Source organism: Opisthocomus hoazin, chromosome W (genome assembly GCF_030867145.1).
Source record: "Opisthocomus hoazin isolate bOpiHoa1 chromosome W, bOpiHoa1.hap1, whole genome shotgun sequence".
Taxonomy (NCBI): Eukaryota; Metazoa; Chordata; class Aves; order Opisthocomiformes; family Opisthocomidae; genus Opisthocomus; species Opisthocomus hoazin.
This window is the reverse complement of record NC_134453.1, coordinates 47,385,607-47,400,730: the sequence shown is the minus strand read 5'-3', so window position 1 is coordinate 47,400,730 and position 15,124 is coordinate 47,385,607. Positions and strand designations below refer to the sequence as shown.

At 42.5% G+C, this 15,124-nt stretch overlaps 1 protein-coding gene across 1 annotated transcript in view; it reads right to left on the bottom strand.

Annotated features, from left to right (window-relative positions):
• Positions 1 to 8,520, bottom strand: part of LOC142365523 (protein Hook homolog 3-like) — a 96,328-nt gene extending 87,808 nt beyond the window's left edge. Inside the window, exon 1 of the mRNA XM_075446336.1 lies at positions 8,464 to 8,520. Coding sequence (XP_075302451.1) covers positions 8,464 to 8,520 — 57 coding nt within the window. The remainder of the gene's footprint in view (positions 1 to 8,463) is intronic.
• Between the last annotated feature and the right edge of the window lie 6,604 nt (positions 8,521 to 15,124).

The window sequence follows — 15,124 nt, the reverse complement described above, 5'->3', positions numbered from 1 at the left end:
CCTTTGTAAAATCCAGAGGGGGTTCCTTTGTTTGTTTTTTTTCTTTTCAATACCGCATTAAACTTTTCATCTCCTATACTTTTTAATTGTCCACAAAACTGCATCAATTGTAACAACTTATCATGATTCAATTAATTGTTTCCTTGTGAGGGGATCACCTCCCTCCGAAGCTCGTGTTACAATAAAATAACTTCTCAACTTTTCCACCGATTGGTTAACACAACACACACATACACACACATTCTAGAAGGGATCTTTTAAAATCCTTCTGTTTACAAACTGTATCACCTAAGTACAACAATATATACAGGCAAACCACTTCAGTTAACATGTTTATATACATATATACATAGAGCTCTTTCAAAACAATATATACAGTATATTTAATACATACACCAAAACCAGAGTCCCTAAATGATCGATCAATGCCAAATAACTAGAGAACTTGTAACCCCACAATATATACCAACTTGTAAGTATTTTAAAACCAATCCACAAACTCCCAATTCAATTCCTAAATCATGCCGATTTAAGCAAACCAAACCCTACACATTAAGATGTTGACAAGTGAGGGGTCTCCCCCTACTTTTCCCAATGTTTCCATATAGATCCTGGGAGAGACTCTCAAAATCCCCCCCCGCCGCGGGAAGACCCTGCACTGATACTTAAGAAATCATAAACCACGGCCCCGATGAATCAGAGTTCAAATACAAAAGTCCCAAGTCAAAAACCGGAAATCAGCAGAACGCACCAAACGTACGTGGGTTTTTTTCTTTTTTTCTTTCTTTTTTTTTTTTTTTTTTACTTATTTGTCATTCACACAGAGGCTTCACACACAGTCACACAATCTTTCCAATGTGCTAGGATACATCCTAAGGGGCTTTTCTCTAAAATACCACTGCTTTGTTGTCTCCCATTTTACTTTGTTGATTTTGTACTTCTGTTAGCTTTCTACAGATTATCTTAACAATTTTAACCTGTTGTCCCCTTCTGTCCTGCTCTGACCACATTCCACAAATTTCACAACTAATATTATGGTTGCAGATAAAAAAATTTAGGAGAAAGAGAGGTTCACAGTGAAATGCGCAGTTTTTCAAGTTTTGTTTTTTTTTTCTCACCCCGGTTTACAACCGTACTGCCTTTCAGTTACTCGTTCATTCACCAGTTAACTCACATTCACACTCATTCACATTCAATTGCCGGGTTTACGATGCCTGATGGGTATGTTAACAAGCCAGTATCCGAGATGTCTGATATCCGAGATGTCTGATATCCGAGATGTCTGATATCCGAGTTCAATACCAACAAATCCATATCGCCAGAAGTACAACTTAATCGGGTTTCCTAAGCGTACCAATACCAGAAGTACGTTATTACAGAAGTACAAAGCTCAACCTGTGCTTGCACCAACGTACCAAAATGTATACCCTCAGGCACCAGGAGCCTGGGATACAGCGCTCAGCGTAGGACGTCTCCTATGACTTATGAGAACTCCCCAAATGACCGGTCTCCGATTCCAAAACAGAGGAAGAAAGGAAGAAAAAACTTAAAGAATACCTCTACTCTTTAGATGGTCCTTGTCTGCTCCCACAGTGATCCGAGTGAGACAAGGAGTCCCTCCGGGAAATCCCGGGGGTACCCTAGGGAGTCCTGTTCCCAGCGGGTCCTGCAGCCGAGCAGAGTGGGTCCCATCTGGGTCGCCAGAAATGATGCTGTGAAAAGCTGGAGTTAAAGACTCAATAGTCGGCAGACTATTAAGCAGGGATTCTTTATTACGGTGCCAGGCACATGGGGGATCTCTCCTCCAAACCGCGTGCACCAAAGAGACACAGTTCCTAGGTATTTATGCTATGTTAACATACATATTCATTACATTTCCAAGAAATGCTTATCAAAGTAATGGTTTTTCAAAGAACTCATTAGTATGTGTTCATGTCCTTCCATCATTGGGGGGGTCTTGAGATCATCTTTCAGCCTCCTTATCTTTGTAGTTTGCATACCTGTTCTCCCAAGGCCCAGCTGCCTAGAGGGATTATTCAGGAGTCTCTTATCTCACAACCATCCCAATTATTCACAAAGAACCAAGACTTGTTTTGGTTATACAATGATTCTGACCACCTGAAGTGATAACATCCCCTACATGTTACATTTGTTACTTTCACAGGTATCAGAGCTCATGGGTATTATTTGCGTCATCTAACTAAGCTTCTGGCTAATACTGTATATTCTTTGTGGAGGTCTCATTGTTGGGAGCTAAGACTGTCTGGGAACTGAATTTAGATATCTAAGTTGGATAGCCTACAACTTTATGGTTGGTGATCAATGACTAGAACAAAGAGGCTTAGCTAGTCTCCTGCAATCCTGTCATTCACAAGAAATAAAAACAGGCACTTAAAGTATAGGCTACACAGGAGACACCTAAAGACCAAAAGTACTATAGCAGAAAAAGTAAGGAAGTAACTGAAGAGGAAAGGAAAAACATAGCTTAAGTAGTGAATTCCAGCAACTTTGACTTACTTCACAAAGGGTCTTTACAAAAAAAAATTCACAAGTACCCTTCTTGAAGGATCAAAGTCTCTGTCAGGAGTTGCTCAGATAGCCTCTAGATCTCATATGAATGCAGGCAGATGCTTCCAGTTTGGAATGGGTACTGCATAGAAGATACAAATACCACACTGAGGAAGTTTTTCAGCCAAAAGGAAGAAATTCAAATAGAATAGTAAGGATTGATACCACGTAAAGAGCTAGAAATACTTTCAAAATGGAAGTAGTCAAAAGAGAGGCCCCGAACAGTATTTACAAAATGTCCACTTCATAGAGTTTTAACACCTCTACCAAGGAAATTAGCATCTAAATTCCTCTACCTGCAGAAAGTATTTTTATTTGGCCTTCAAGACAAGAAGAAAAGGAAAGTAGGTAAGGTACAACTCAATGGAGGCAACATACAACGGAATAACATACAACAGTTACCATGACAGGGGAGGGACAGTTGCTGACATCTCCATTGCAACCTGCTACAGAAGACCAGCCAGCATTGATCTCTTCGAGGAATCCTGCTGGTTAAATAGCAAGCACTGAGCAACCTTCCCCTGTATTAGACCTTAACTCTACGTTTGATAAAAAACCTAAAAAACAGCACACGCCAAAAACACCACACTGAAAAGCCTGCAGTCATCCTTATTTCCAGATATGGGCATATTACAGTGCAACTGCCACATGCATGCATGAAAACTCTCCAAGGTTTTCAGACATGGCAAGAATATATAACTGAGTTCAAAACACTCCTGATGCAACACCCACAGCAAAGACCCTCAGTGTCTGTACCTTGATCAGTCATAAGTTTTAAAAAGAAACGGAAAAGATGCTGTGTACCTCTACTAGATATGCTGAAAGAATTTTAAAAACACAGCAGGTTTACTCCACAGCCACATTGTTCTAGACTGCTCTGGTTGCAACACTGTTTGGGTACCTACACTGAGTAGTCTCAGAAGTAGTTTTTGGGAAATTTTATTTGGTAGGATACTAATTCTGCAATGACAGTGGGCTGCAAACACTGCTAAGGCTTAGAACAATCAATTCTGACGTTAGTAGTTAGGCTCCAGTCCCTTTCTGAGTTTCACTCCAGTTCTGCTACCCTGGCTGCCTCAAAAACCATCATGGCAATCTGCTGAAAATCAGGAAACAAAAGCTCTCTCAGGTGTTTAAAACCCTGAAAAAAAATTATTCAGCAACATATACAACAATGCTCTAATGAAACAAAAGGCTTAAATATTTGCTTTAACTTTAGCTAGTACAAAGCTGGGTTTTAGCAAGATAAGAGGAACTATCTTGTCAGCAAGGTCCTCCACCCAACTGGCCTGGTAGATAACAGCCCCGGACAACTCAGCAGTTTCAGCCAAAGATAAAAGGTTTACTGTGAAGAAAACTTCGAGCCTTCCTCCCAAGGACCCCCACCCGTGACAATCAGATGGGATTACACATGTGCAAGTAGGAGGGAACATATGATGATGAATTCTTGGAACTAATTCTAATAACCCTGCCTATTCTTGAAAATCTAATGAATATGTACGCTTATGTAGAATAAATGTCTAGTCGCCTGCTCCCTCAGGATGCAAGTTAGGAGGAGCGATCCCCCTTGCACTCAGCACCACAATAAACATACCTGCTTTATAACTCTCCGTGAGTTGTGGAGTTTGTTTCCGCACATCACTAAATCCAAGAGATAAATGAAATTGAGCAAAGCCATAATAGAATCATAGAATGATTGAGGTTGAAAGTGACCTCTGGAGGTCATCTTGTCCAAACTCCCTGCTCAAGCAGGGCCACCTAGGGCCAGCTGCCCAGGATCACGTGCAGGCAACTTTGAATATCACTAAGGAGAGAGACTCCACAACATCCTTGGACAACCCCTTCCAGTGCTCAGTCAACCCCACAGTAAAAAAGTGTTTCCTGATATTCAGAAGGAACCTCCCATTTTTCCACTTGTGCCCATTGCCTCTTGTCTTGTCACTGGGCACCACTGAAAAGAGCCTGGCTCTGTCTTCTTTGCACCCTCCCTTCAGGTATTTATATACTTTGATGAGATTCTCCCCCCCCCCCGAGACTTGACTTCTCAGCCTTTCCTCATAGGAGAGATGCTCCAGTCCCTTAATCATCTTCGTGGTCTTTCGTTGGACTCTCTCCAGTATGTCCACATCTCTCTTCTTGTACTAAGGAGCCCAGAACTAGACACAGGAATCCAGGTGTGGCCTCACCAGTGCTGAGTAGAGGGGAAGGATCACCGCCCTCCACCTGCTGGCAATACTTTGCCTAATGAAGCCCAGGATGCTGTTGGCCACCTTTGCTGCAAGGGCACATTGCTGACTCATGTTCAACCTGGTGTCCACCAGGACCCCCAGGTCCTTTTCTGCCAAGCTGCTTTCCAGCTGGGTGGCCCCCAGCATGTACTGGTGCCTGGGGTTATTCCTCCCCAGGTGCAGGACTTTGCTCTTCCCCTTGTTGAACTTCATGAGGTTCAGCCCATTTCTCCAGCCTGTCCAGGTCCCTCTGGATGGCAGCACCACTTTTCTGCCATATTGGACACTCGTCCAAGTTTTGTGTCATCAGCAAACTTGCTGAGGGCACACTCTGCCTCATCATACAGATTATTAATGAAGATGTTAATAGAATCACAGAATAGTTGAGACTATAACAGAACCCAAATAACAAACTTTAACATAATCCAATATGGTAAGGGGAGTATTAAAAAATAAACCCAAAACATTTATAGGTAAAGTGGCTTGCTCTTGTTTCAAGATATAAAATAATCTCAGGCATGCAATATATGAGACTTGAGGGATATTCTCATCCATCAAAAGCACAGGTTGTCAGAGAGGAGGAATTTCAGGTCACCTACATCAATGCCAGCAACACAGTTTAGACTGAACAGTTTCTCAGATCTTCTTGCAAAGCCTTATCTCCTCAAAACATTGACAAAACAATTGAAATACTTCACTATAGATGTGAATTGCTTTTACAAGCAATCCAGGAGGTTAAATCAGTTCTTAAGAAGAAACAATTTTTCCAGCACAATAGATCTCAGATGACCAGTCTTTTCTAAGTTGTAACAGCTCTTTTGCCATTTAAATGAGCAGTTTCTCATTATGGGACTTGAGGGAAGAGCCAGACAAATAAAAGATTTATTTATATTACCCATTTCACTTAAGACTAAAAAAACCTCAAGGTCTCTTTTGCAAGTTTCATGTCTTGCAATTTAAGGGGAGATGCATCCCAGCCGATCAGGTGTAAAACCAGCTCAGCCAAAACAGTTTTTAAATCCAGGTAAGGCCCAAACAAAAGCTAATTCTGAATCACCCTTTTATTTGTTTAAATTGAACTGAGCCATTTTCAAAGCCACATTCAAACAAAAAAATATTGAAATGGCTAAAACAGCAAAAAACCCACACACATTCCCCTAAGAAACACAACTATGTTGACTAATTCTAGTGCCATTTAAGAATTATGTACCGATATTTCTGCTAACCAAAACCAGAAGAAGCTAGGTCAGCATGCAAAGAATGGGGAAAAAAATGTAAAGGGCATAGATTAGTTGGAAGATTTAAATAAATGGTCTATGGGATGCTAGACTTCAGGGATACTGCTTGGTCCATCTCTATGGACCACTCCTACAGAAATGGACAAGGATCCATCTGCACAGATGCAATCTCATGATCAAGGAGTGTAAATACTTACTATTGTTTAAGAATGATCACATATCCAAGTACATAATTCCTACAGATGGACACTGCCACAGAGCAGAATTAACATTTCAAACTTTCCTGTTCTTTCCCCTTCCTTGTCCCAAGGTGATTTTTTTTAATGGTTCAGATTTGTAAGAGTTCAAAAGTAACAATAAAGTTTACCACTGAACAAACTGATTGCCTCATCTTCAAATTTGAAACATGGCAGGGACAATCACTAGTTGGTTCCAATATTTTTCAGTGCCATGCAAGGAAAAAAAAAAAATCAAACGAAAAAAAAATTTTTTCCTAACAGTTCACAAGCAGATTTCATCTAGATATACTGGTCCTCATCCCCTCCACAAACAAGAACCATTATTTTATTTTACTACATTTTTTATCAGCACTGTCCCAACTTCTACTGAACCTGAGCACACGCAGAAGTTGAGCAAGACAACAGTCCTTTAGAATATATATAGAGCTCTGTTTCATATAATATTTAGCTGTACAGAGAAGCCTCCCCTCCCCCAAAGGAGCCTTTGCCTCTAACTACGCATTTTGTTAGTCCTCTAGCTAGTTAGTAAATACTTTAATGTTATGAAATATTTTTTAGTTTCTGAAATTTTATGTAAATTAGTTTAAAACCAAATTTGAACAGCATATTTTAAATAACTGTCAGACTCTTTCTAGTCCTAAAATCTCTTTAATAATTAGAGCAGCTTTGCTCTAACAATACAAAGATATTTTAATCAAACCTAAAATTGGATAAGAAGTAGGATCAACAGATCGGATCCCTCTTAACAGACCACTATGATACAAAAGAAAAATAAATAATTATAATAGCTCACAAGGATATTGGTTGCATGCAGATGATGGGAAGCACAGCAAGAGTTCATTTGTAGGTTATTTGAAAAATTAAAGAGCCAAGAAGCAATTTGGGACTGGGGGGGGAAGGGGAGGAGGGAGCAGGAAGCATACTTAAAACAACTAAAGCAGGAGCACATGGATGCTAGCAACATATAGCAACAGGTCTCTTTCTATCACTCCCTTGTAAACATTCCTTCCTTGCACCAGTCTTAAAACAAGCCTCTCACTTGGCTTCTCTTTCACAAGGTTCATACACACATATGCTTCCTCATGAAGCTCAGCAGTACTCTTATGTCTTCAACATCTGCGGGGGAGAAGAGGGGAAAAAAATCATAGAGAGCAAAAAGGAGGACAAATAACAACCTTGGTTAAGACACAAGAATTAGCAGGAATGCAAAGGAAAGAGAGACCCTGGTGCAGCTAGGGCATAATATAAACATCTCTTCCCATAAAATTCAGGCTTGTGTACATTCCAAGCTACTTACTTCCTTTTAACAGGTATTGGATGTCCCTTCCTTTTCCACTTCGATTTTCACAGAGAAATCTAAATCATTTTCACATCCCCAATAATTTTCACGAACTTCACAGCTTACTCCAGCTCCCACCTTTTACAGGCTAAGTTTCTAAAAGCCAAATGAGTTATTGTTGAGAATAAACAGAAACGTTCCACAATTTTATATAGTAGATATTTACTTGGCAATTTTCTTAATGTGTGTTTAGGAAGCCAATGATTCTCGACATCTAAACCAGCAAGTCAACTGCTAATAAAATGGCAGTTTCAGAATTATGTTACAGTTACACAAGTATGTTCCATGTCCCAAAACGCAGAGTAGCTGCAAACACAGGTTCAACGTCCGGTAAGTTCTGGCTGTTCTGTTAGTAAAAGCACATCATGAAGCAGAAGACATGAGAGGCTGGGGACACACAATCAAAGCAATGGAATAATAACTTGCCCACCAAGTCCAGGCATGCGACAGGAAAGAAACACACACCAGACTCTCCAACACACTGAAACCTGCTTACTCCTGTGTAGGCGCGCGCGGGGAGCAAGCTCCTTTGTTTTTCCTAGCAGAAGCAGAGTTAAGGCTATGGAGACCTCTACGTACGGAGGTTATGACTCCCCATCCTGCCCCGGGGCTTTGGTCAGGCGGGGCAGGTTCACCGGGGCTCCCCCGACTGCAGAAGGACTCAAACCCATCCGAGAACGAGGGTGTGTCCTGGGACGCAGGGACTGCGGTGATGGACAGAAACCCCGGAGCCACCCATAGAGCCGAGGAGAGGAAGACCGGAGAGGGCAAACAGACGCGCACCGCAACGGATGCCTCTAGCCAGACTACCTTGCTCCAGGCGAAGCGGTCTACTGGGCCCAGGCACTCACCCATGTAAGGAGGCTCTCCCCAGGCTCGATCCGTTCTAGGCTTTCCACGTTGAACATGGTGGAGCACAGTAATCCTGCAGCCACCAAGGTAACTATTATAGGCTAGATCAGTAGCCAAAGTGGTACTCGTCGCCTTTTCACCCTGTCTCAAGCCAGGCTGCAGTGAAGATACATCACTACGACCTACCAAAATCTGCCCGCTGGTTCCGCCTCCATCACTGCTAATACGTCACTCTAACGAGGGCGGGGCTAAAACTAGCAATTCAGTTATTGCAGTACTCTACAGAGAGAGGGTTACTTATCGCTCTCCTTTTGGTACTTAGGAAAAGGGGAATTGGTGGCTCGGAATGTGGTATTGTCTGCTCGTTTGTTCGGAGGATGAATCTGTCTTTTTCTCCGTTTACTGGGAAACCTTTTCCTTGGGCATGCGCTGCTTCTTTTTTTTTTTTTTTCCCCAGTTCCAGGGGTAGGTTTGTCTGCCATTCCAGGCAAGCCCTGCTACTGTGGGGGCACTCGCATTGCTCTGAACGGGGCCTTGGGGGATTGGTGTTCCGGAGCACCAATATCCTGTCTCCAGGCAGTCTCTGAGCACTGGTGGACTTCAGCTCTGCGGGGAAATGAAAGGGGTCTAGGCTCCTCAGGGAGCCCCTTAAAGGTGGATCGCACAGAGCACTCGCCACACTGCCAGGATGGCCTGGGCACCCTTGTGTTGACAAGTGCGAAAGGTGTACTGCTTGTGTCTGTATGCGCATTTCAGCTGAAACACTTATTACATACATATATTCTGTATAAGAGACCTTAGCAGGCCACTAGTGATCACTTAACTGATATTGGAGCACATGCCTTAGCAAAGATGATGCTATGGTTACTTTTTCTTTTATAGAGTTTGCAATGGCAATTTTACTGATTAAAAAGTAAGTTCCTTAAGAGGACTAGAAGTCCTCTGAAGAAGTCCTCCACAGGTTGACTTCACTTGCTTTGTATCTCTCCTTTGCTGCAGTCCTACAGTCTGAACACATAAACAGGAACTGGTTTAGTGGGTCTCTGACAGGTTGCTCATAGGGTTAGGAGGGAATCTGTGCTATAACCTAACTTTCAGCAATCTCCAACTTCAATAATGTGCTTTTGTGAGGATACTGCACTGAAAAAAATTCACATACTAGTTAGTAATATAGTTTGACATGTGGAAGGAGTAGCCTTTAAAAGCAGATTTTTTTTTTCTCATCTGAAAAAAGACATTAACTTTGTCTTAGTAAGATCCTGCTTATCCACCATTAGATCATGTTTGCTTTTCAAAATGGGGGGTGGAGTGTGTAAGGGTATGTGGAACACGAGTGTGGCAGCATGCAGTCACAAAGCAAGCAAAAGCAGAAACAGTTTATTGGTTAATCATAACATTTTTATATCCCCTTGTCCCCCACCCCCAGAGTCTCATTGGTGAGGGTCTTTTGGCATGTAGCTCCTTTGTTCTTCTGATTGGTCATCACGTGTCTGTTCACTCAAGCTTATCAAGGAGTTGGATTTTCCCATCCTGTTTCTTTGTTCCTTTCCTCCTGTTTTTCAGCCACAGGTGCACAAAATAATTAGCTCAAAGATATGGCTCTAATCCATCAAGACAATCAAGGCCACCTGTGGCCCAGCCGATTCCCACATATCCCCCTTTTTGTTTTTCTACCAAAAATGCAGTGTTTACCATCCTCTGCAGGGCCCTTTGCAGACAGGATAGCAAATGATGATGAGAAGGAGGCCACAGATAACACACAATAGAATTAACCCAATCTTCATCAAACCTTTAAGCCAACCACTAATTCCCCAATCACTAAAAAGACTTTCTATCCAACCCCATCCATCATCAATCTGCAGCTTTTTAACTTCCTCTTTCAGTCGTTGAAGGCTACGATGAATAGATTCCGAGTGATCGGAGAGATTCATACAACACCTACCATCAAATTCTTCACGCTCATGTCCTTGTGCTAAAAGTAAAAAAATCAATTGGTGCACGATTTTGTAAAGTCGCGTGTCTAACCAAATCAACATCTAAAAGCAAACTACTTAAGGCCTGAGAAGTAGCATTAGTCTGCTTGGCTAGCCAACATCCCAATTTCTTTGGGGTAGCTAGAGCCTGAGAGGCTGCAATCCCAGAAGCTAAAAATGATGCAGAGATGATTTCACCACTATTCCAAAGTCCGATATTGCCCTTGCAATCTGAGGTAAAAGCATGAATTGCTCTTTTCCCTCAGTATCATGTATTTTGGTGGTCAATTATCATGATCTGATTTGGTGCTAAAATCGTTAATCTCCCTAGACTACAGGGACCTCCCTTTATATGGGATGGCCGGCCAAGCACGATCCCCACAAATGAGAAATACCCCATGGGGTAAAGCAAGTGGTTGATTAGTCGATTTAGATATGTTGCTTGTGGTATAGTTGCACCAAGCGCTTGCATTGCGATATATAATGTCTCCATGCATGTGTTGGATTTCTCCCTGTATAGTCAAAAAAACAAACAAAAGTTCATTTGTATGGAGTCAAGTAACTCTATCTCTTGAGGCTCTAACTGGGCCAACGGCAGTTGAACAGTCCATAGGTCCCACATATCAGTGACTGTGCCGTCATTTTTGGGGGGACCACACTGGTCAGTGCCGGTGCTATGGGCCATGCATCCAAAGGGACACCAACAAGGCATGTTGAAAAGGGGTTCCCTGGAGATGCAATGGACAGGAAAATCGAATCTTGTCCTGTCAGATTCGCTAGCGTGACCCACACATTCGTTTTTGGTTGCGGTGGCACCCATATTGCTTGCATACACCCCATCAAGCTTAAGAGGGTTGTTATAATTTCCATCTTATATACCAGTCTGTGTTACAGCAAAAATAGCAGATTGAATAGATCTCACTTACGGTATTGATTCTTTTACAGCGAATGCACAATGGTGTTAAGGTGTGATTCAGATAAGTGCGTTGATTGCCATTAAAATAAATCAAATACCTTTTACAGAATATACAATGTGCAAGAATATATCCACAACAGCGCTTACAGACTAAACATATAGACACCTGCAGCCTAGTGAGGCCTGATACACCACTCCTTACAGTCTCAAACCAATCACTTGCCGTCAAACAGTGTGTTATCACTCAAAATGTCTTCTGATGCTTCAGCAGGTGCTTCAGGGTCTTTTGTGGTTGCCTGTTGCTTGTCTAGGGCCGGCTTAATGCACTTCGCTGGGAACCATTTAGGTCCTACATCTGTGGAAACACAAGCATACCCGTGCCCCCACATTAATAGTTCCCATGGGCCTGTCCAAGCTCCTGATTGCAAATCCCGTGCCAGCACCTTTGCCTTAGGCCACATATCAGCACTCTGTAAAGACAGAAAATGAGTTAGGATAGGGGGCGATTCCTGAGATGCCAGAAGCGTTAGGTGGTTCCAGGTGAACACGGCTTTATGCAAGCAGTTGTGTGGAGTGGCTCCAAGCATTCCCCCTTTTTGTTTTTGCAAAAGGGACTTGAGCATAGAGTGCATGCGCTCAACAATAGCCTGACCGGTAGAAGAATGAGGAATGCCAAGAATATGGCGAACACCCCAGGTAGAAAGCAGTTGAGCAAAAGATTGAGAAGTATATGCAGGGCCATTATCAGTTTTTACAGCGCAAAGAATGCCTAAAGCAGCCCATGCTTGAAAAAAGTGAGCTTTGACATGTATAGCACGTTCACCACAATGTGCAGAGGCCCAACAGGCACCAGAAAAGGTGTCCACGGAAACATGGACATAAGACAAGTGGCCAAATTCAGGTACATGAGTGACATCTGTCTGCCAGAGTTCTAGAGCATGGAGACCTCAGGGGTTGATGCCTGGGGCCACACCCCGGCCAAGCTGTCAACAGTCTGGGCAGGCAGCAATAATAGCCTTGGCCTCAGTAAAAGGAATAGAAAAACGACGGACAAGGGCGCGGGAGCCTTGGTGGAAAAATTGATGAGACAGAACAGCTTGTTGTAGCCGATTAGGGACAGGAGTGTGATAGGCGACAGAAACAAGAAGGTCAGCACGAGCATTTCCTTCGATTATAGTTCCCGGTAAAGAAGTATGACTGCAGATATGCAAAACATAAAATGGGTGCATGCGTGGGTGTGGAATTATTAGTAAAATTAAGGTTTTACATCTGAAAATTAAAGTTTATATGAAAAACGTAGCATTGTTCACCCGTTGAGGAAAAGCATAAAAGCAAAAGGAGCTCTGAGGATGGGACACAGCTGCAGCAGGCATGTGAGGAATCCACTAACACAGCAACTCCCTGCAACATACCATAGAGGATGCCACGGAGTGGAGACTCCGTGGCCAGGCTCCGTGATGATAAAGTGGGAAGAGATGGTCCTCTAGAACTGATAAGCAGCTCATCTGGCCCCCTGAGCCAACAGGTTTTCAAAAGCTTGCCAAAGTGCTATCCTCTTGTGAACTTTGCTCGTTTTAATATCATTTTAATGCCAAAACACACCTCCATCCCGAAGGCTACCCGCCTCCGAAGTGCAACCACCCCTCTTCGAGTCTGCGCCCTCAATTTTTTGTAAACTCTACCTTTAAACGTGAAGCGAGAGAATTTTACACCAATCATGATAAAAGGTATGTATGACTACAGTCACTCAAACTCCACCTTAAAGGTAGAAAGGCTATAAAAATAGCCAGGGAAATGGGGGATTTTCGGAGAAGAAGATAACACCGTGAGCAAGTCAAGGGAAACTCCACCTCAGACTGCCTCTGACTACCGGGATTGGCCGACGGGCTGAGCCTTGCTTCTCCCCCTTGGGACACCTTGGGTGAGACTTAGATTAAGCGCTTTTCTCGGGAATAGTTACTCCCTAATGTTTATAGCCAGGCTGTATTATTTATAACCTTTTCACGCGTTTTATACTTAATAACATCATATTTGCGCGTGCTTTCTTGCAGGCAGTCACTATCACTGGCAATTCAAAAAACCTCTATACCTGTTGCACAAATAAAACTGCACTGTTTAATTAGCCAGTTGTCACAGTTTCTCACTGAATGCAACCAAATGCGGCCGTGCTATTTCATGAGCACGACTGGACTGAAGGTGCAGACTGCTATTAGTGTATCCAGAATCGTGGTAGTTTAATATACATATTAAACACGACTGGACTGGTAGTGGCAAATTGGATATCACTCAGAACTTAAACCTAGCCGCACCTAGCCTCTCACTCTGGTGAAGAGAGTTAGAATGCAAGCAGGTTTATTTTCTGCCAAATTAATGCAACAGTTGGGAAATAACAGTCCAAAGCTGCTTTAGCTGAAAAAACAAAACAGGATTATTAACTTCTTCCAATAAAACTCGTTCAATTCGGATGACAATATTAACAACATAAGCAGAATCCCTAACAAGATTAAAAGGAGTAGAGTGAAATTGATTGAATGCTGTCACAACTGCGGCTAATTCAACAATCTGAGGGGAACCAGACACAGTTTGTACAATGGACTGCCATTGGGTTCCATCATGCCAAGTAATTGCTGCTTTACCCATTTTTCCGGATCCATTGGTAAACACTGTAGGTCCTTTCAACGGAGTTGATGACACCAGAGGGCGCTGTATTACCTGAACTTCGGAGTGCAGTTGTAAAAATTTATGGCTGGGTAGATGATATGAAACGTGTCCAATATATCCTTCTAAGGCAATTTGAAAAGAAATGGCATTGTGAAGGCACCAAGTGAGATAGTCCTTTTCAATAGGAATTATAAGAGTATCTGGTTCCTTACCGCTCAATTGAACACAGGGGGGTCGACCCTTCATAATGAGGTGAGCAACCAGTTCAATCTGTGTACTTAGAGTTTTCTTAGGGTGGGCAGACAGGAAGACCCATTCCAATACATGAAGTGGGTCGTCCCAGGCATCGTTCAGTTGTCCTATAATTCCTACAGGATGATATTCTACCAACAGAACAAAGAGAGTAATAGGCACTTGTAAATCAATACAATACACTTGTTTCGAGTTCACTGTATGTTCAACGGTTTGTAATGCGAGCTTAGCATCCTCTGTTCATGTCCTGGGTGATAGTAAGTCAGGATCTCCCTGTAACAAGGTAAACAAAGGCAGTAACTGTGAGGTGGTTACGCCCAGATAAGGCCGTACCCAATTTATAGCTCCTAAAAGTTTCTGTAAGTCATTCAGCATTGTTATCTGCGTGTTCAGCTGAACTGCTTGGGGTTGTATTGTCTGATCCAAAATCTTTAATCCTAAGTACTTCCATGGGGGTTGCTGTTGTACTTTCTCTTCAGCAATACACAGTCCATACAATTTCAATGCCTTTTACAAGGCCTCAAAAACAGTAGAAAACAGTTCTGGTGTGGGAGACGTGACTAAAATGTCATCCATATAATGGTAGCAATAAACTTGAGAGAACTGTATACGAATTGGCGATAGAGCCTGTGCCACATACCACTGACAAATGGTTGGACTATTTTTCGTACCTTGGGGTAAAACGGTCCATTGATACCATTGAGCAGGGACGCTGTTGTTGAGACTGGGAATCGTGAAAGCAAATTTGCACCTGTCATCTTGATGTAAGAGAATAGTGAAAAAACAATCTTTAAGATCAATCACTAAAATATTCCATTCTGCAGGCAACATCGTAGGTGAGGGCATCCCGGGCTGTAA